The sequence below is a fragment of the Caenorhabditis elegans genome, chromosome I (assembly GCF_000002985.6).
Source record: "Caenorhabditis elegans chromosome I".
NCBI classification, from domain to species: Eukaryota; Metazoa; Nematoda; class Chromadorea; order Rhabditida; family Rhabditidae; genus Caenorhabditis; species Caenorhabditis elegans.
In genome coordinates, this window is record NC_003279.8 from 8,469,470 (window position 1) to 8,487,561 (window position 18,092).

General features: G+C 33.8%; 8 protein-coding genes and 2 non-coding genes across 10 annotated transcripts; 2 read left to right on the top strand and 8 right to left on the bottom strand.

The window, feature by feature from the left end:
* Positions 1-389: 389 nt before the first annotated feature.
* On the bottom strand, positions 390-2,383 carry D1081.10 (uncharacterized protein; the record flags this gene model as incomplete). The annotated part of the gene is made up of 8 exons (NM_001128964.3): positions 390-700; positions 745-879; positions 930-1,000; positions 1,041-1,149; positions 1,201-1,393; positions 1,816-1,891; positions 1,956-2,216; positions 2,266-2,383. 7 exons carry the CDS (start codon positions 2,381-2,383, stop codon positions 868-870), a joined length of 840 nt encoding a protein of 279 aa, NP_001122436.2. The 3' UTR covers positions 390-700; positions 745-867.
* A 611-nt stretch (positions 2,384-2,994) lies between these two features.
* D1081.11 (uncharacterized protein) lies at positions 2,995-4,012 on the bottom strand (the record flags this gene model as incomplete). The annotated part of the gene is made up of 7 exons (NM_001128965.2): positions 2,995-3,210; positions 3,263-3,344; positions 3,389-3,467; positions 3,511-3,588; positions 3,701-3,782; positions 3,829-3,899; positions 3,956-4,012. 7 exons carry the CDS (start codon positions 4,010-4,012, stop codon positions 3,087-3,089), a joined length of 573 nt encoding a protein of 190 aa, NP_001122437.1. The 3' UTR covers positions 2,995-3,086.
* A 578-nt stretch (positions 4,013-4,590) lies between these two features.
* On the bottom strand, positions 4,591-5,298 carry D1081.12 (Exported protein). Its single transcript, NM_001136288.4, has 3 exons — positions 5,192-5,298; positions 5,042-5,145; positions 4,591-4,972 (listed from the first exon to the last, which is right to left on the bottom strand). The coding sequence occupies exons 1-3, from the start codon at positions 5,261-5,263 to the stop codon at positions 4,639-4,641; spliced, it is 510 nt and encodes a 169-aa protein (NP_001129760.1). The 5' UTR covers positions 5,264-5,298; the 3' UTR covers positions 4,591-4,638.
* Positions 5,299-5,377: 79 nt separating this feature from the next.
* Positions 5,378-6,819, bottom strand: D1081.4 (GTP-binding protein). The gene is made up of 6 exons (NM_059897.4): positions 6,718-6,819; positions 6,547-6,672; positions 6,324-6,398; positions 6,192-6,275; positions 5,964-6,142; positions 5,378-5,522 (listed from the first exon to the last, which is right to left on the bottom strand). Exons 1-6 carry the CDS (start codon positions 6,811-6,813, stop codon positions 5,417-5,419), a joined length of 666 nt encoding a protein of 221 aa, NP_492298.3. The 5' UTR covers positions 6,814-6,819; the 3' UTR covers positions 5,378-5,416.
* Positions 6,820-9,969: 3,150 nt separating this feature from the next.
* On the top strand, positions 9,970-10,023 carry D1081.18. The gene has a single exon (NR_050313.1). It is a non-coding gene; the product is annotated as an Unclassified non-coding RNA D1081.18 (non-coding RNA).
* Positions 9,970-10,023, bottom strand: D1081.14. The gene has a single exon (NR_050314.1). It is a non-coding gene; the product is annotated as an Unclassified non-coding RNA D1081.14 (non-coding RNA).
* A 1,659-nt stretch (positions 10,024-11,682) lies between these two features.
* Positions 11,683-13,069, top strand: D1081.5 (CARMIL_C domain-containing protein). The gene is made up of 5 exons (NM_059898.2): positions 11,683-11,768; positions 11,811-12,209; positions 12,476-12,717; positions 12,765-12,867; positions 12,913-13,069. The coding sequence occupies exons 1-5, from the start codon at positions 11,745-11,747 to the stop codon at positions 12,970-12,972; spliced, it is 828 nt and encodes a 275-aa protein (NP_492299.1). The 5' UTR covers positions 11,683-11,744; the 3' UTR covers positions 12,973-13,069.
* A 220-nt stretch (positions 13,070-13,289) lies between these two features.
* Positions 13,290-14,945, bottom strand: D1081.20 (Snake toxin/toxin-like domain-containing protein; the record flags this gene model as incomplete). Its single annotated transcript, NM_001374926.1, has 3 exons — positions 13,290-13,571; positions 13,629-13,784; positions 14,862-14,945. 3 exons carry the CDS (start codon positions 14,943-14,945, stop codon positions 13,326-13,328), a joined length of 486 nt encoding a protein of 161 aa, NP_001362167.1. The 3' UTR covers positions 13,290-13,325.
* A 181-nt stretch (positions 14,946-15,126) lies between these two features.
* Positions 15,127-16,613, bottom strand: D1081.6 (Carn_acyltransf domain-containing protein). The gene is made up of 3 exons (NM_001392683.1): positions 15,941-16,613; positions 15,831-15,887; positions 15,127-15,444 (listed from the first exon to the last, which is right to left on the bottom strand). Exons 1-3 carry the CDS (start codon positions 16,223-16,225, stop codon positions 15,250-15,252), a joined length of 537 nt encoding a protein of 178 aa, NP_001379149.1. The 5' UTR covers positions 16,226-16,613; the 3' UTR covers positions 15,127-15,249.
* On the bottom strand, positions 16,341-17,593 carry zhp-2 (Zip homologous protein 2). The gene is made up of 5 exons (NM_001383479.2): positions 17,472-17,593; positions 17,341-17,420; positions 17,177-17,290; positions 16,787-17,131; positions 16,341-16,612 (listed from the first exon to the last, which is right to left on the bottom strand). Exons 1-5 carry the CDS (start codon positions 17,572-17,574, stop codon positions 16,532-16,534), a joined length of 723 nt encoding a protein of 240 aa, NP_001370064.1. The 5' UTR covers positions 17,575-17,593; the 3' UTR covers positions 16,341-16,531.
* Positions 17,594-18,092: the final 499 nt, after the last annotated feature.

Consider the following 18,092-nt stretch of genomic DNA (forward strand, 5'->3'; position numbering starts at 1 on the left):
GATTACCACATTTTTCCAGTCGTTCTGTATTTTCCACAACGGTTAGCAACTTTCACGCAACTGATATGATCACGTTAATCAATGCAAATACAATAATCGATAGAAATTTCATTGTTGATCAATTGATCTAAACTGAAAACAGAAACTGAACGGTTTTTTTAAAGAATTAAGGTCATGTAGGCAGAAAATTTTCACGCATAAAACAATTCTAACAAATAAAACTTTGAACTGTTTTTGTCGAAAATTTTTCAAACCGGCAATTTTCTATGAAGCTCCTGATTTTCGAAAGTATGTATTTATAACATGTTAAAAAATTTTATATAAGCTATAGCGGATACTTTATTTTCTGGAAGATGATCACTTTTCGAGCTCCATGTGAATTTGAACGTTTTGAAGGTTTTGTTGAACAATTTATTAAAACGTCCATTTTCAGTTCACAATAGGTACTCCAAGAAAGCTAATCCAAATATCAAGATGATATAAAAATTGGAACTTTGCCTCCTATAATCCAAAATCTCAGGTTCTTCAATTGTATTCACATAATCATCATCCTGTGTTTCTTTCACATATTTGTCATTGGCATTTGGTGTATGTCCGATTATTCTCATTTTTCTTCTACAAATCCCCATTATCTTGCACATTTCGTCCATATATTCGTGAACCAAATGAAATCGAAACAGTTTCAGAGTCTCGGTGCTTTCTGAATAATTTCTTTAAACTATAATAGTTTGAAATTGCAATTACCTAAAACTCCAATTCCAATAAGTCGATCAATATCAAATGAGTCGGGTTTAACTAACGGAGCTCCTCGAATGAATATGCATGATTCACCATTTGTGAAAAAAAAAATGCTTCATTGGTCATTTCTCATTTCCTCACCTACAAAAATAGGTAACAAACATTAAGATATAATAGTTATTAATTCTTACCGAATCGACAAAGGTGTGATCTCTCTCGTTTCCAAACACTCCTGTTCGATCCAGGCGTATTTTATTTTTGTCTGGAAATCAATTCAAATATTGAATTTCATTTTTCGTTACCTTTTGGAAGACATACAACTGGTACAGACATAACACTTCGATTCACAACTAATAGCGTCAAAAATCCAACTTGGCTAGTTACGAACTCACAGTATCGGAGGAAATGTATCTGAAAAAACAGAAAAATTATAAATAATACACAATTCCAAAAACACTCTACTTCTTCGACCTTTTTCCATTGTTGTCTGCTGTCCAAAACACGGAAATTCATACCATTAGTATGATAGTTTGCACTTCTGTCTGTTTCACAAATTGAGCTATTGACAGGCGTTTCGTCAGACTTCCATGTCCACTTTCCTGACTCTTTCTCCTGCGATGAATCTGACTTTGATCTTTCTGTATGCTTCGACTTTCTGAAATCGATGCAGATTTTTTCAAGCTGACACTTCGAAATCCGAAAAATCTGACGCATTTGCCACTTATTAAAATGTTTTATTATTTCTACGCCCCAACACTTTCGCTTCAAAATTAAAAAAAAACAAACAGGTTTAAAAAACCGCAGTAATTTTTCAAAATCTAACTATTCCCTAAAAATCATAATTTTAAAAAAAATATCACGATCCTCACAGTATTTTGCTGTCCAGTTTCCAATAAAGTTACGCTTATGATATAACTAAAAGCTCTCATTTTCTGATTTAAAAATCCGCTTTTATTAATATAAATTTTTTTAACGTATAATTAGGTAATTAGGTATAATTAGGCAAGAAGGTTTAGGGTTTTTTAAACGTAGACGTAGGTTGCCTTGCAGGCAGTTTTGAGAATTCTGCCTACTCACTTCCATTTTATGAACCAAGATGATGATGTGAGAACATGTGTTTGAGAAATGAACACTGCATTTGTTGGTGGAATTTCTAGAAAAAATATTCGTGTTGATACTCTTTGTGTGTGCCTTTAAAAACGCGATTAATGACTAACCAGTAGTTATTTCACGTTTCTTCGTAGGTGTTTCAGTTACAGCTGTTCCTGTAGAAACTGTCGAATTATCAGATGTTTTACTAGAATCTGATGAAGTGTTAACTGAAACTTGTGTGCTGGTTTGTGTAGTGAGTGGACTCTTATCAATCGGAGTAGTAGTGTGTACTTGAGAATATCTGGATTTTGGTGGTTTCTTCATTTCAGACAGTTTGGTTTCGTATGTATCGTGAGTATATAATGATGCAAGCCAAAGTGGTTCAGCTGGAATTAGATGATTTCATTCATCTTTAATTCATCATTAAAAACTCACCCATCGGTTCACCACAACTACCATATCGAATTTCATTTTCTCGATGACTCAGACGAAATTTCGAATCATAGCAAATAGTTTCGAGAAGCAAAGTGATTAAGATTATTAAAAATTTCATACTTTTTGAGAAATGACTAAATTGAATTGGAATATGAGTCTCAAGAAATGTTCACGTTTTTGCAACAGTACATGACATTTCACTAGATATTTCATAATGTCGAGGCGTGACGGGGGCGCCATTCGAAAGTTTTTTAACCAAAACTTTAAGCACAAGAAATGCGAAAAACGAAAAATATTGTATTTGAAAAATTCATAAATTTTTCATGAGAAAAAAACCGAACGTCAGGTTTTTAGGCAATTTTTTCGAGTTATCATTTCACGTTCCAAATATCTGTAATTTTGAAAAAAAACGGTGTCTAGTTAACAAGACAAAAATTATGGAAATGGTCAAACATGTTATTGATAAATCATTGCTAATTTTTACAAAACTGCTTATTTTAATATGACAATGTGGCATTTTTGATCTCAAATTAATATGGAACAAACCTTTTTTCTTTTTTTTCTACATTTCTATATCAATTTTAGATCAAAACATTCGGAGATATATTTCAGCCAAAGAAAATGCAAACAAAGGCAAGCTGGCATGAATAGCTTTCCGGTGAAATAGCCAAACATACCGATTTTTACCAAAAATTCCAAATTAATTTCAGTACTAGGTTTCCTGAAACATTTATTTAGTTAGAATCGCTTTTAGAAATGAAAATATAAAATCGCAAATGTTTCTCAAGTATTATTATTTCCTACGCTTATTGCTGTACATTTTATGCAGGCTTTTGATGCTGTGAACTTGTTTCTCCAGTGGTTGTGACTTGACTATCTTGCCGCTTTTCACTGCTGTTTTTTGAAATAACATACGATGATCGTGTTCGCGGAGGTGACAAGACGCTGAAATCAAGAGATATCAAAATAACTCATAATCCATTTGAAGTAAACTCACCTCACTTTGAATAAAACGCACGCAATATATGCTGAATTCATTGAAGTAAGGTAATAACAGATAGTTCGGAAAAATTGAACGTCTGAAAATAAACATTTGAGCAAAGTCTGTAAAGTCACATCCTACATATTGCTCTTTTATCAGTACCATCAAACTTTATCCATATTATTGTTGGGTAAACAATCAAGCCACCTGACATAATTAACTGAAAATTCGTGAAATTATGAAGAGTGTCGATAAATTCAAACCTCTAGAATACACAAAAGCCCATACAAATATCGACTTGGAAAAGCGATACAAAAACCAATGCAAAACGAGTATAAGAGCTGAAACGAAAATATGATCTAATCTATAACTAGATGGACTCTTGTCTTGCACTGTTGAAAAGACATCATTGATTTTCAAACCCAGATTATAGCTCTATTAAAACGTGCTCACCTGAAACAAAAATTCACTCAAATGTTCATCCCAAAAAGCTTTTCGAATTACATTGATGTTGCCAGCATCGGATCCGCAAAATCTCAAACATATTGTGAAATATATCAATTTCTAACTCTTTAACTTACGGATGAAAAATCGCCGCAATGTATAACAATGCAATTTCACATTGAAACGCGGCGGCAAACACAAAATGTTTCTGAAATCCATCCAAATCATTTTCTGAATTCAAAATTCAGCGATTACAAATCCAACGACATTCCAAACTGGTTGATAGATATTAGCATCAAAAATCCTCTCGCGTAAGCCCATTATAAAATTAACTTCTGAAATGAATCAAGTTTCAATTTCAATTATGAATCAATTCAATTCAAATCAATTTTTTTTTTTCTCACGGAAAATTATGGAGATTTTTAAATTGTACCGTGTCGAAAATGATTTTTTTTTCGTTGCAACTTTTTCCAACAAAAAAATCGAAAAACTCTTGTAATAATGATCATTAAAAGGTAAAAACACAAGTTTTTAAATCAATAATTTTCCAAAAGGAGAACGAAAAGTAACTAAACCGAACTTCGCGAAATGGCAACAAATAACAAAATATTTTGGACATATCGAAAAATAAGAAAATAATGTGGAAAAATTAAAAAAATCGATTTTTTCAAACCTTTTTCGACTCATGAATAGGACATTAAAGTGCATTAAAATGCATGTTTATGCTTTTTGACATCACACGAATGATTCCATTGCAGAGACTTCACCAGAGATAGGACTTCTGATACCGCCAATTTTTCCTCATTGAATCAACACAAATCGGCTGGGGGATGTCCGTATTTCTTCAATTATCTAGACTCTCATGACCGGTTATTCTTATTAGTCTCCAGAAAAAAAAAAATTAAAAATACATTTATTGTCATTTTACAAATATCATTCTAGAACATTTAATCGCGAGCGCAATGCTCAACAATTTTATAAATACGGTATGGATCATTGGCATCAGTCTTCCTTGCCTTAATATCCATCGCAATTTTGTGAAGACTGTTGGTGTAACTCTTGCAAGTAGTATTTTGAATAAATTCCATTTCCATGTTTGAATGAATTGAGTTATCTTCGGGATCACGTGGCAAAACGACTGATGAATCGACGTGGCAGTTGATTAAAGCATGCGACATTCCCCAAAAACGAACTCTGAAGTATCGATTTCCAGATAGACGTTCCACTGTGAAGCATGGTTGGAAATACATATCACTGGCAAGAAGTTGACCAATTCTTTCCCTGAAACAGTTGAGCTTAATTTTGAAAATGGTCAAGTTTTAAGCCAGAAAGTTTTGTAAATAATCATACTTTGCTGGATTGGCAACCGGCTGAGGTGTGTTGAAAATTGTTTCCCAGTTCTCTTTGAAGTAAAAAGTGAATTGGTTTTTGTTAGACAAATCATAGTTTTTATCCTGAACTTCGTTTTTCGTAACCTTTTATAGATTGTGTAGATGTTACCTCAGAATGAGCAGAAGAAATAATTGTAGCGGCAATGCTAAGAAAGCCGATAAAATGTCCAGCGAACTTCATATTTCCCAATGGAAAAGTTGAACTGAAAAAGTTGTGTTCTTATTTTTTGGGAAACATTCCACGTGAATTATGATTTTGTAAGAAAGTTTTTCACGTAAACTGAAATTTAAAAAATCGAATAAAAAACTTTATGAAAAACAAATTAAAGTCCGTTTAACTAATTATACAATGTTCCTTCTGTTGTCTCCTCGCACTTTTTATTTTCTCAATATCTTTCGGTTCGACGCCACTGTAACCTCGACTTGACGGCATTGATTGACTGAAATATGTTTAAAAATTGTATTTGGAAGATGACATTTTGGGTTTCTTACTACATCAGTTGATGAGAAAACTACATGAACTTATTTTGAAGATTTCTCAATTTTTTAAAAAGACTTAATTAAAGCCAATTACATGGTGCTAAAACAACTGAATATCATGTTAAAACTTTTCAAGCAATTCTGGTTATTCCTCCTTTCTCTCGTTTAGGACGAAGACATAATTATTTCAAATCAAAAAGGGATGAAAACTGAGTGCGCGCCACTTATGGAGAAATCAAAAGCACTGTCGCGTGTAGAGACAATTTTGAAATATGAATAAACATAATTTGAGCATAAAACTGATACTTGATTATTTTATAAATTTAGCAATATAGGCTGTTTTTAATCATTTTTTCCAAAAGCCGTAGTTCAACTTTGAAAGGGTAAACGTGTTTACTCACCGTCGTTTCCTCAACTCAAATCCTTGAATGTTCAAATTAGGTCTCGTTCGGAGTAATATTTCATGAAAACACGCTCTGACTTCTTCTTCCCTCAATGCACAGCATTCCATATTAGATTTTGAGGCACAGCATGAAAGACATGGTTTGTCGGTTTTATTGGCTACCAGAAGCACAGGTACCTTCAAAAATTAAATGGTGAATTATTATTGCAGTAATAAAGAAACATACACTATTCCCTCTCCTTGCATGAATATCTGACAGTGTCGATAATGCTTCTTCCAGTGAAGAAGCATCGTCCGCTGCAAATACAACCTGAAATACAAACAGATTACAGTTGAAACAACTGATATCTGAACTAACAAGAAAAGCATCAGCAGTACCAATATACAAGTTTTTCATTCCAATAAAATCACGCGACCCGCTTGAGTCGATAATCTGGAAAATGTTTATACAGTATTAGATGGGCTCCAGTGCTGTGAAAAATTCGGCTGAAGCCGCCAGCCGAGTCACTTTCTTTCGGCTGCCGGCTCAAGCGTAATCAAAATGAAGTTTTCCTATATATTGATTGCTTGGTAAATCATACCTGAACCATTAAAACTCTTCCTTCTTCAATTTCATATTCAATCCAATTAAATTCTTCGACAGTTGGACGATAGTCCTCCACAAATTTATGCCATAAAAATTGTGAAACCATCGCTGATTTACCAACCTAGATATTTAATTTTCAAATTAAAAAATTTACGAAATAACTAACTCTTTCTGCTCCCAAAACTGCAACCGTAACCTTATTCTGCCGTCGATCACCCCGTGGTTTTGCATCTCGACGACCCACACTTTTGCTGCGATTCATCTGAAAATATAATGCATTTTTAAAAAGAAGTTTTAAATTTTAATCGAATTGAAAAGATCTTTTTAATAAAAAAAAAGTACATAAAAACATCAATTCATTTTTCATTCGAATATCCAATTCAAAAGTTCTCGTGACTGAAAAAAATTCTCACGAAAAACAGAAAAGTTCGTTGGTGTGAGAGATCTGGCTCTCTTACATAATTACTCATTTCCCTCTTTTCATTTTCTTGGTTTTTGCAATTTCTGATCTTTGTTCAAAATTTTTGAAACATTTTCCGATTGGATTTTAAGTTTCAGTTTTTTTGATACTCCAAAAAAATTGTCGGAAAATCTAAAACTATTAAAATTTCAAGGTCTGGAACTTTGAGAAATAAAAACCAGAAAATTCTCAAATATATTACTTTGACAATTAGAATGATAACAGAAAAAGGAAAGAGTTATTTTTTATTTATTTCAAAAAATTGATTATATATAATCAATTTTTCTATAGATATGTCAAACATTTTTTGTTCGATTAATTATAGTTTTTCGAATTTCCCGCGGATTCAAAAAAAAAACAAAACGCTACTGTTTCGGAGTGGCATCCGGCCCCTTTGGTACCTTAACCATACAATTTTTCTCATTACAAAGTCCACCCAAATACGTCAATATTAAAGTATCAAAAAAAAGAGAAACTCAGTGTTCAAAATTAAAACATTTTAGCAGAAGTGGCGAGCAATAACTTATTGAGAAAACACCAATTATGAAAAGAAGCAGACTTTCAAAAATGGGTCTACGGCAAAAAAGGGCGGCACCAATTAACTTTGACACCCTTCTTTTTCGGCTTCTCATACTGGAAAACTGGAACAATATTATTCTCAATTTCCTTTTCAACTTGTTTTTCCTTTTGAAATGTTTTTAATTTTTACAATTGAAAGTACTTGAAATATTTGAATGGTTTGAAATACCCCAAAACTGAAACTTAAGAAATTTCATGTTCGAATTTCCTCCAAAACGAGAGGCCACGCTTAATATCGAACCAATCAGCGACTTCGAACTCTGATTGGTTGAAAAGTGGGCGTAGCAAATCGCTGATTGGTCTAGCAGTTCTCATTTCGGAAGAAGTTCAAACAGAGAGATGAGCCTGTTCCTCTTATTGGTATGGCAAGACTATTTTTATCAATACTTCTGATTGCAATAATAATACTCGAATTATCATCCTAGCTTATATAATTCAGCAGTTTTCAAACTACTTTTGTGTGCTCCAAGTTAGAGAAAATTGACAAAGTTTAGTGAACTGTTGGGGCGAGTTGCCGATTATGGAGCACTTCTAACTCGCACCTAAAAATTTCAGAATACTCAAAAGCCGTCTCCGAAGTTCCACTTCTTTGTTCAGGGTATCCCATAAAACTTCATTTTAGGACAACGCTTTCAGATTTTATTATTAGTTTTGGAAACTTAATTGTGAAAAGAAAAGTTAGTAGTGTGAAGAAAAGAGACAAAAAGTGAGAAAAAGGATCGAGATTTGAGACTATGATTTCTCGCCTTTCTCTTCGTTGTCCTCTTCGGAAAAACGACGAAGAAGACGGGCAAAAATAGTGAGAGGAGGAAAACGAAGATCAAATTACTTTCGGGAAGAGAAGGTCCTCCCTGATGCTAAGCACTCCTTGTTAGTAAAAGAAAAGACATTGAGCCCCCAGCTACCCTTACCACACATGAATAATCCTAATTTCTCTTTTATGTTCTATTTTCAGATGTGGAGAGTACCGGACTGGAAGTGAATAATGAGAAAGTAAGATTACCAGGAGTACAGAAATTTTAATGTTTTAAGTGTGAAAGCTGGTACAAAATGTCTTCCATAGAAGAAAAAAGGAATAAGACATAATAACAAAACATCGTCTCTAAAATATAATAATCAGTGGAATTTTTTTCAAATGTACTCAAAATCGTGTTGGTATTTTTGATCACGGGGAAATATGTACGGTACATCGAAATCGGTAAAACTTTCGAACCATGTCACACACACATTTTATTGAAATTTCTTTGAAGAAAGTGTTCACAGAATATTTTTCGTAATTTTCTGAAAAAAAAGTGAAAATATTCTTATGACTTAATTTGTAAATTTTGATTTTATTTTGGAAACTAGATGGGATTGAAAATTTTTTTCATTAACAAGTTTGATGATTTTCATCAAAGTCTGGTGAAATTTTTTTTTATTTAGGTCAGCAAATTCAAAAAAATCAATTTTTGTCACACTTGTTTGAATTTTACTAAACATTTTCTTAACTTGAATGTTTTTGAAAATAGCCAGTTTTTAAAATGTAATCTGAAAATTCTAGTACGTTTCAGTACAAAATCGAAATATTTCGGTAAAACGCATTTAGAGTATTAGTTCATAAACATTAATGTTTTTAATTTCCAATAATTATTATAACTTTGTTCCAAAAAATAGCTGAAAAGGCAATGATTCAAGCCATCCATAAGAAAAGTAAGCCGTGGGACAATAAGAAAATCCAACGAAAATAAATGAAATCTCGTGAAAATCTGGAAAAATCCTGACGATTACTATAAGCTTATTCAAAATGAAGACGCATCCATGAAAATTAAAACAATGTTTTATGAAAATTTAAAAAAAAGGAAATTGGAATGATATTTATGAAGTCATGAAGTCATGGTCGACTTCAAAAATTATGGTAGTTGTAGACTGGATTATTGTTCTTTTTCATTGTGAATAAACATTTCAAACAAATTTTGAGAGCTTGTACTATTTGCCCGTTCTGGTCATTGTTCTAAAGCTGAAACTATTGAATATAAAGTGAAAATTTAGCTAACACCAAAACGAATGAAAAAAGGTGACAGGTGGATTTTTGTTGGAGAACTACGTAATAGTTTCTAAATATAACAACTTAATTCCATTTCAAAAAAATAATAATTTGGAGAATTTTCTTGGGTAAGGATTTGAACAAAAAAAACTGTTATTTTCGTTTCATTTCCTTTTGTCTATGCTCTCTTTTCACCTTGAACTCTCTCTTCCTTCAACTACTATTTTTCCAGTTAATATTTTATGTGAAAGAAGAAAAAAAAAGACAACGAATATATTCGGAGGTCCTACGATGACAAGAAAGCCTGAAAAGGAGCGCAGCAAATTGTGAATGTGCCGCCCGTTTTAGCGGGGCCAGAATAGCTAAATGACGTGGCAACACGCGACAACAGGATATCCGTTGAAACTATGTTTTTGTCTTCCGAAATTTCGGTCTTTGTCATTCTCTTTTATGCTGTTTTGAGCTCACTGTTCCGTGGAATTTTCAGCGACGTTCTTACCAGAACGACAGTGATCCGAAATAATATAAATTTGACTTTTGTTGCCCGAATTAAATGGAAAAATTTTTGAATGGAACTTTGGCGGGAAGATAAAAATCCTTCTATGTGAATTTTAGCACTTTTGCTTATATAAAAAACTTGAGTCTCAATTTGTCAAAACTTGGGCGCATTCAAGTTAGATTTTCAAATTTGATCTAATTTTTCTTGTGTTGTATTGAAATTGATTAACTTTCATTATAAAGGGTTGGATCAAGTTCAGGATAATTTTAAGCTTAGACGCAGCTAAGACTAAGTTTTGCCCAAGTTTGATCAGATTTTTGTCCAAATTTGAACAACTTCAAAACCCAGTGTATAATGTTTGGGCAAAAGTCGGGCAGGAAATTAAGTAGCCGCCAAATGTCGAGTGAATATTTTAAATATATATTATACAATATGATATAGTAATTTTAGAATCTGGGGAAAAGAAACCATATGATCTTGAAGAAAAAGATCTGATCTGATCTGATTAAATCTTTAAATTAACAAGATTGAGAGAATCTTTATGGAGATTGCGAAAATCATTGGACCTAAATATTCAATTATATTTAGTTTTTAAAATATATCTGAACGTGTTGAAAAGTTAATTTTCTTTAATTTACCAATTTACCAAAAAGGTGAAACTTGTCTACTCGAACAACATTCCTTCATGACTAAATATTGTAATGAAATACTCTAAAAATTTTGAAATTTTGAAAAATGTCAGTCAAACGGAAGTAACCTAGTTTTGCAAGTTATGAAAAATTTTAGGTTTTCAATACATTACGCGCAATTTTGCATTTTCGAGTTCCTACGAGGTTCAGATACAAAAATCAAAGCAAAGCTAATATAAAGGTCGCTGAACTTAAAAATAAAAGGTATTTTACATTTGGTCATGAACACAAAAAATCGATCAAAACACAAGAACACCGAATAATGGAAAGAAAGGAAAGACCCCAAAAAACAGAAAATTGAATTTTATGGTGCATTTCACAACAATAACTGTTTTATGTATTATTGAATATGGAAATTTCGAGTGCTTTTGATCGCGTGGTTTTTGACTTTCGAATATTTTGTTTTGTGGATGTTATTTTAATGTTCTAGTTTGTGCTGTAGTGTCATAGGATGTAAAAGTATAGAAATGTTTTTGGGTGATGTATTAAATAATTGCAAATTCGGCTTTTTTTTCGCTTTTTTGGTCAATTTCAGCGAATCAAAATTTGAAGAATTTTCTTTAAATGCTTGGTTATTGCTAAAAAAGGAAAGAACCTTGTAAGTGGCAGTACTGTAAAAAACAAACATGGAGACAAAAAAGAAAATTTCCAGAAAAATAAATTTACAGATTTTTCAGTTCTCTGTATATACAACTAATAAGTTAAAACTATCAAAACAAATCTTCACAGGATTAAAATTAAGATTTATCCAACAATGCACGGGTTTTAAAAGACTCTAACAAAATTTCGAAAAAAAAACAGAAACAAAAGAATAATTATTTTTGCGTGAATAAACTTCAAGCCGTGTTTTGCTCAAAAATATGAAATGGTCAAAATGGTTTATTTTCGATTTTCGATTTTCTACTAGAAACCAATAATCAGTTTATTCAAAATTCGGATAGAAATGAGTCAAGAGCAAGTCGAAATGGTTAGTCGTTATTTTTTTAAAGTCACTTGATTAAAATTTCAGATTTATGCAAAAACCATCGAGCAAATTCTAGAGATGACAGGAAACGCGACAGCAAATTTCCTCCCAGTTCTCGGTGTCAAATCAATTGAAATGGCAATTGGCCAAATGGAAGAGTACTTGGAAATGCTTAAAAATCTGAGAGTCGATTACGAAAAAGAGCCAAATCTTCAGTCCTGTATGTCTCCAAGACTGAATGACTCAATGCTCATTCATCGTAATCGTCTCGCTCGCACCTCAAAATCTCGACTTGCACTATACCGTACTTCACCTGAAATTGCACGGTTCTCGAGAGGATCTCCGGACGATATTGAAAATGAGAACTTGTCTATGTCGAAAATTAGGTCAATTACCGAGGAGACATCAATTTTAGATCCGACGCTTTGTATGGATGAGACGACGGTGAGCCTGCTGAATTAGAACGATATTTTACCCGGGCGCCTTCTCTCTCTCTCTCTAACCCGTCTGTGGATGTTCTTCCGGCAAATCCGACTAGACATCCCGCCAGGATGAGATGTGATGAGGGCGTCTCACCCGCCTTTTCCCTCGCCCTCTGCGTCTGCTTCGTTAATCCAAACTAATGATAAAGCGAAATTTGAATGGATTATACAATATTTTATTTACATTAGCTTAAAAACAAGTATGACGTTGTGATATATCTATTCCAGCATCAAAGAGGATTTCTGGCAGATGTGAGCGATATGAATGGAACTGTCCGTTCTCGAATGCCCAGTTTCAATTTTAATCACATATCTCCTGTACCTGCTGAGAAAACACGTCGACACTCTGTTCTGAATGTCACAACCGACTTTGACGTGGATCTTTCTTCATTATGTGAGCCAAGTCAAATTGAGGAAAATTCTGGACAGATTTTGTTTCAAAATGTACTGGAGTCTGCGTTGCGTACTCCGTAAGTTTTAAAATGTTGTGTTGTTTTTCAATTAGAAAAGAGTTTAGAAACGCAAACAATAATACAATTCTTCTAACCGATTCCGAAGTGACACCTGTGAATATTTCTAACTTGTGGAATGTGAAGCTTCGTCCAGGGAGCAATCGAAAGGTAAAACACTATTTTCAGAGAAAAAAAAATTGGAAAACGTTGCAGATTGACAACGGGATCAGAAAGGAAATCCAGAGGCAATTGGCTTGTGACTCCCAATTGTGATGCTAAAACAGTAAAACTCATTGATCCTCCGATTGAGAATAAAAATGCAGACTTAAACTATTTGACATTTTTGTGTTTCAATGAATACAAAAATATATCACTTTTGTCATCTTCTTAATACTTTGGCATTTGCCAACTTTACCCCTTTCAAAGCCGACTTTCGCCAACTTTACCAGGAACAATGTTTTTGGTCTTATTTGAAAATTGAGTTAAAAAGCGGAAAAATTGCATAAACCTTTTTCAAAAACAAAAAAAAATCTAATTTTCATCAAATGTCTTTTGATTATTTCTAAATATCATAAATAACTTGGTTTGTTGTAAAGCTAGAACTTTTATTTTTCATTTTTTTCCTTTCATATGATGAAAATTATAAATGTACCAATGAATAATAATGTCGATATTAATTGTTGACTTTTGGGTGCAGATAATGGTTCATAGAAATGTCTTCCATCAAATTCATTGCATAATGGCTCACGGCAACAACGTGTACATTCAGTGTGAAATAGACCATAACCATGTTGTTCACATCCCTGATCACAGCTCTCTGCACAATCTCGTTCAACTTCCACAAAAAATCCGTTTAGATTCGTAACAGTTGTCTGAATATAGGATATTCAAAATAAAAATAGAAACTGAGCAAATGTATGCCTACTCACCACACAATACTTTTCCGATGGAGTACATGTCCGCCTTAAATCGGGTCTCGACAGGAACTTGAGATGATTCATGCAGTCTGGCTCGTGTTTGACACCTTCTGACACATCTTTGCTTTTCCGTGAATGAACACAATAATTGCATTGAAGCTGTTCGCTCTGAACATTTCATATCACGTATTCATGCAAAAGGGAATATAATATTATGTAGACCTCAAAAAATGAGAAAATTCGCCACATTTGACGCGCATGGTCTCGAAGCGGAGAACTGTATATCTCTCTTCACCACACGCTCTTTCACTACAGCTATTTTTGTAATAAATAGAGATCTCCACTGCGAGACCTTGTGCGTCGATGTGTGCCGAATTTGCTCATTTTTTGAGGACTACAATACAACCACATTTCCAGCCCTTCACTCCTGTCGCAAGTCCACCATAGCATTAAAGTTTTCTCTACTGTGGCCAAATGAAAACTGTCTTCCTCCATATTCTGAGTCTCGTTAGGTATTGGTGACAACACTGACAATTCAAACTTTTTTTCAAAAACTATTTTTACCGGTTTTCCCAGTTGTATATAACGAGCCTTTCGTTAATATTTTCGTTAATATTTTTTTTATGATTTTTTGTTTAAAAAAATACATGTGAAGGGAAAAGTCTATTCCACTGATGGCTTTCTTCCATGATTTTCGACATAAAAATCATTAGAAACGAAAGAAAACTACGAAAAGCTTGAACTGGTGGAATCGGTGAAAATACTTGAAAACGTTTGAAATTATCGTGTTGCCGCCAATACCTAACGAGACCTAAGTTATGGAGGAGGATAGGAGTGTTGGAGCACAATTGCGTTTCGATCTCAAAATACGATATTTTGCGTCGCCATAATAAGCAAAAGTTACGTTAGGTTATGGGGTTTTTTTTCTGCGGGATACCAAGTAAATAGCTGCACGTGGTGTCAGGTTGTCTCATTGCGGCTTGATCTACAAAAAATGCGGGAATATTTCTCCTAGAAAAATGTGACGTCAGCACACTCTTAACCATGAAAAATCAGTTGAAAAGTCTGCGTCTCTTCTCCCGCATTTCTCGAAGATCAAACCAAAATGGGACATTTTGACACCACGCTATACATAGCTGCAGTTGTTCCTTTTTATCTGAACAACTTTCACAACCGAAAATTGAGTTTTCCAAAACTCATCTGTTATGAATTTTTGTTCTTCGAATATTGGAAATAAAAACTCACTGAAAACCCATCAGAATCGTCTGAATCTTGACACATTGAGGATATTGAGAACCATAAAATCTGATGTAAAAATAAGAAAATCATTGTGTAAGGGTGAATAAAGGGGAAAAGGCAAGTGCCACGAAAATAATGGCAGTTGTTAGTTTTCCCTTTTGAGGTCCACCTGCTTATTTGTCCCACCCTTCGCTTTGCATTTCCGGTTGGTTCAACATCCAACCTTTCATTTTGTTTTACGATCTGAACGTCTCTTTGAAACGAAAGAAAGAATACAAATATTTTATTTATCATCAAAGATAAGCCCAGAAAATGGAGACCGAAAAAGATTGAGATCAATGTGAGTTATTATGACAGAACTATACGATAAATTATGATGCGGATGGTAGGATTCTCAGAAGTCGGCGCTTAAATCAAACAAATCTTCATCCTTCATGACTGTACTTTTTGCAGAAGATGAGGTTTCTTCCAAGCACTCAGAAATGTTGGATTCTTGAGTTTTGCTGGTAGAATTGATCACAGGCTCATCTACAAAGGCTCTCGTTTGTTCAGCATACCAGTACCAATCTCGATTTGTGAAGTTTGATTTCTAAAAAAAAAATAAAGAACAGGATGAATTAGTTATTGAGTACAAGGGTGTCGATTTTTCGATTTTTTATAAAATCGAAAAATTCTCGTTTTTCAATTTTTAAAAATCGAAAAATTCTCGTTTTTCAATTTTTAAAAATCGAAAAATTCTCGTTTTTCAATTTTTAAAAATCGAAAAATTCTCGTTTTTCAATTTTTAAAAAATCGAAAAATTTTCGTTTTTCAATTTTTAAAAAATCGACAATTAATTATATAATTCAAAAATTTTCGTTTCTTGATTTTCCGATATTTCCTGAAAAAACTTGAGAAATCAAAAAAAAGCTCGAAAAATGACACCCTTGATTTAGAACCAACTGAAAACTCTTTGCAAAACTTTTGAAAACTCACCGAAAGTCGATTATTTTCTGCTTGTTCCACTGCAACTTTGTGTCGTAGATTTTTGGCCTGAAACACAAGGCAAAGTAAAAGAATAATTCCAGAATAAAAGCAAATCTCACCATTTCTTTATACATCTCCGAATTCTGATGACCTCCGATATATTGATCCATTTCTGCAAGCAATCGTTGGTAACTGTCCGGAAGTGGCTGTTTCGGTGGTTCAGGGGCATATATATTCAAATCGTAGAGTGGTATTTGCACTTGGAACGGTTTCGAAGATCCGGGAACGGTTATTTTTCGGATTCCGATTACTTTTGGCTCTTCTTCAGCAATACATGCGAGAGACGGTACAAATCGAAGAGACGTTGACAAAGAAGAAGTAGGAGTTTCGCAATTTGGAGACATTTTTCGAGAGAGTGGAGTTCGAGCCACCTGGTGGTGTGGTGATGGCTGGAGGAAAGAATGAGGAAACGCTAACCGCATTTACTGGAATTGCGCGTCGCGTTTTGTACCATAAAACAATCAATAAATCTTTAGTTTACAAAATCTGCAGGTGATGTTACAAAACGATAAAGATGCAAATACTGTGAAAGTGAAGAGGGGAATAAATATTCTTTGGGAGATATTACGGGGGCAATAAACCTTTGATTTTGAATAGAAATAAAAATTGTGGAAAAAGGATAAAAATACGGAGGTGACATACAGGGAGTTTTATTGACGAAGAATTGGCGACGGATGCTCAAGTCCTGCGCCAAACAATCTATTCCTATGATCACGGCGACTATAATCGATCTGGAAAAAATTACACTTAATCAATCACAGCAATTGCGAGCGGATTAATGAAAGTTCCATGATTCAAATGATTTCTTGGCAATACACCCGGCAGCCAGATGTTTTGGATTGACATTAAAGATTATCCAAAATACCAAGTGTACTGGGGACTGGAAAACAGGAGATAAAACTAACATTGGAGAGAGGAGTGCTGGTGAGAATCTTGGACGTTGACTGATCACGCAGGTTTAATGAAAATTCATGACTAGCTTTTCGCATCACAGAGGGAGGACCAGTTCGGGATATCTTCGAGAAAGGCGGCTCAGTTCGAGTGTTCGATCGGCGTTTATTTACAGAAAGATTTTGAGATGGTTGTTCGCGTAGTTCCTTCAGCCTGGCCATCAGCTGATTCTTTTCCTCTTTTGCATTTTTCAGTTTGACATTATCTTCAAGGAAAGCTTTCTTTCGTTTTTCGATTTCTTGAGTCTTTTCCACGTGTTTTGAGCGTGCTTCGGCGAATCGCTCGGTATCTTTTTTCGCCTGAAATTATTAATTTTATTGGTTATTCAATTGTCAACAGATAACCTCGGCGTTTTTACATTTTACATATATTTCTCGCTGTTTCGCCTGAAATGCGACAACTTGTTTCAGCTCGTTGACCAGGTCTGACGCCAGCTGTCGCGGATCTTTGAACAATTCCTGAGATGGTTTTTTATTTAAATTGAATTTTAAGTCGACTGAAACATTACCATCAAATCAGGTCGCAAGTTTTTATTGATTTCATCCACCTTTAGCGGTTTTTTACACAAGTAGCACTGCGAGTTAAATGCTAAAAATGCTATATAAATTCTAGCTAAATTTATTATTAAAATTTACTAACCAGCTTTCGTACAGTTTTGACAGAAAACGTGACCGCATGCTGTTAGGTACAGTTTCGTTTGATTTGGTTTAATGCCACAATGATTGCATTGGATCCAATCCATACGTGTTTCGAGTCTTAAAATACGATTAAATAAAGCTCAAAGACTTCTGCTAGATAACAAGTAATTATTAGAACATTCATCTCGATTATCACTATAACTCTCTAGTTATAACTATAAAACAATTTCAAAAAAGAACTTTGAATATAAAGAATGAACAAACAAAAAATGTTTGATTTTAATTAAAGACCGGCAGTGCACCTAAGTTGGATTAGCATCAGAGATCTTAATCAAGAATCAATCTTCAAGCATTACATTATTTTTGTTTATATTTTGAAACTCGATCGAGAAAGAAACAAAATTAAATAAATCGGTTTTCAAGCTTTTCAAACTTTAAGTGTATCAAAGGCGCAGTTAATTCATTGCAATAGATGGTCTCACCCGGAAAATGCGTACGCTGCAGTGGGTCTCACCGCGAAAGTGCGAATGACTAAAGTTTACGCGCGCACGGCGCGCGGCTTCAGATTCAAAATTGAAAGTTCATCTATTTCGTGGATATTTTTCAATGGATTTGGTTTTAT

Bases quoted from the DNA above. Each gene is read 5' to 3' on its own strand.
- D1081.12 (NM_001136288.4), bottom strand. From the start codon at position 5,263: ATGAAGTTCGCTGGACATTTTATCGGCTTTCTTAGCATTGCCGCTACA. The intron at 5,146-5,191 runs GTAACATCTACA...AACGAAGTTCAG, and splicing joins TTTCTTCTGCTCATTCTGAG to GATAAAAACTATGATTTGTC. The intron at 4,973-5,041 runs GTATGATTATTT...CAACTGTTTCAG, and splicing joins CCGGTTGCCAATCCAGCAAA to GGAAAGAATTGGTCAACTTC.
- D1081.4 (NM_059897.4), bottom strand. From the start codon at position 6,813: ATGAATCGCAGCAAAAGTGTGGGTCGTCGAGATGCAAAACCACGGGGT. The intron at 6,673-6,717 runs GTTAGTTATTTC...TTAAATATCTAG, and splicing joins CAGTTTTGGGAGCAGAAAGA to GTTGGTAAATCAGCGATGGT. The intron at 6,143-6,191 runs GTATGTTTCTTT...TAATTTTTGAAG, and splicing joins ATGCAAGGAGAGGGAATAGT to GTACCTGTGCTTCTGGTAGC.
- D1081.5 (NM_059898.2), top strand. From the start codon at position 11,745: ATGAGTCAAGAGCAAGTCGAAATG. The intron at 11,769-11,810 runs GTTAGTCGTTAT...TTAAAATTTCAG, and splicing joins GTCAAGAGCAAGTCGAAATG to ATTTATGCAAAAACCATCGA. The intron at 12,210-12,475 runs GTGAGCCTGCTG...TATCTATTCCAG, and splicing joins TTTGTATGGATGAGACGACG to CATCAAAGAGGATTTCTGGC.
- D1081.6 (NM_001392683.1), bottom strand. From the start codon at position 16,225: ATGTCTCCAAATTGCGAAACTCCTACTTCTTCTTTGTCAACGTCTCTT. The intron at 15,888-15,940 runs GTGAGATTTGCT...CTTGTGTTTCAG, and splicing joins CGGAGATGTATAAAGAAATG to GCCAAAAATCTACGACACAA. The intron at 15,445-15,830 runs GTGAGTTTTCAA...TTTTTTTTTTAG, and splicing joins CAGAAAATAATCGACTTTCG to AAATCAAACTTCACAAATCG.
- zhp-2 (NM_001383479.2), bottom strand. From the start codon at position 17,574: ATGGATTGGATCCAATGCAATCATTGTGGCATTAAACCAAATCAAACG. The intron at 17,421-17,471 runs GTTAGTAAATTT...TAGCATTTTTAG, and splicing joins TCAAAACTGTACGAAAGCTG to CATTTAACTCGCAGTGCTAC. The intron at 17,132-17,176 runs GTTATCTGTTGA...TAATAATTTCAG, and splicing joins TAAAATGTAAAAACGCCGAG to GCGAAAAAAGATACCGAGCG.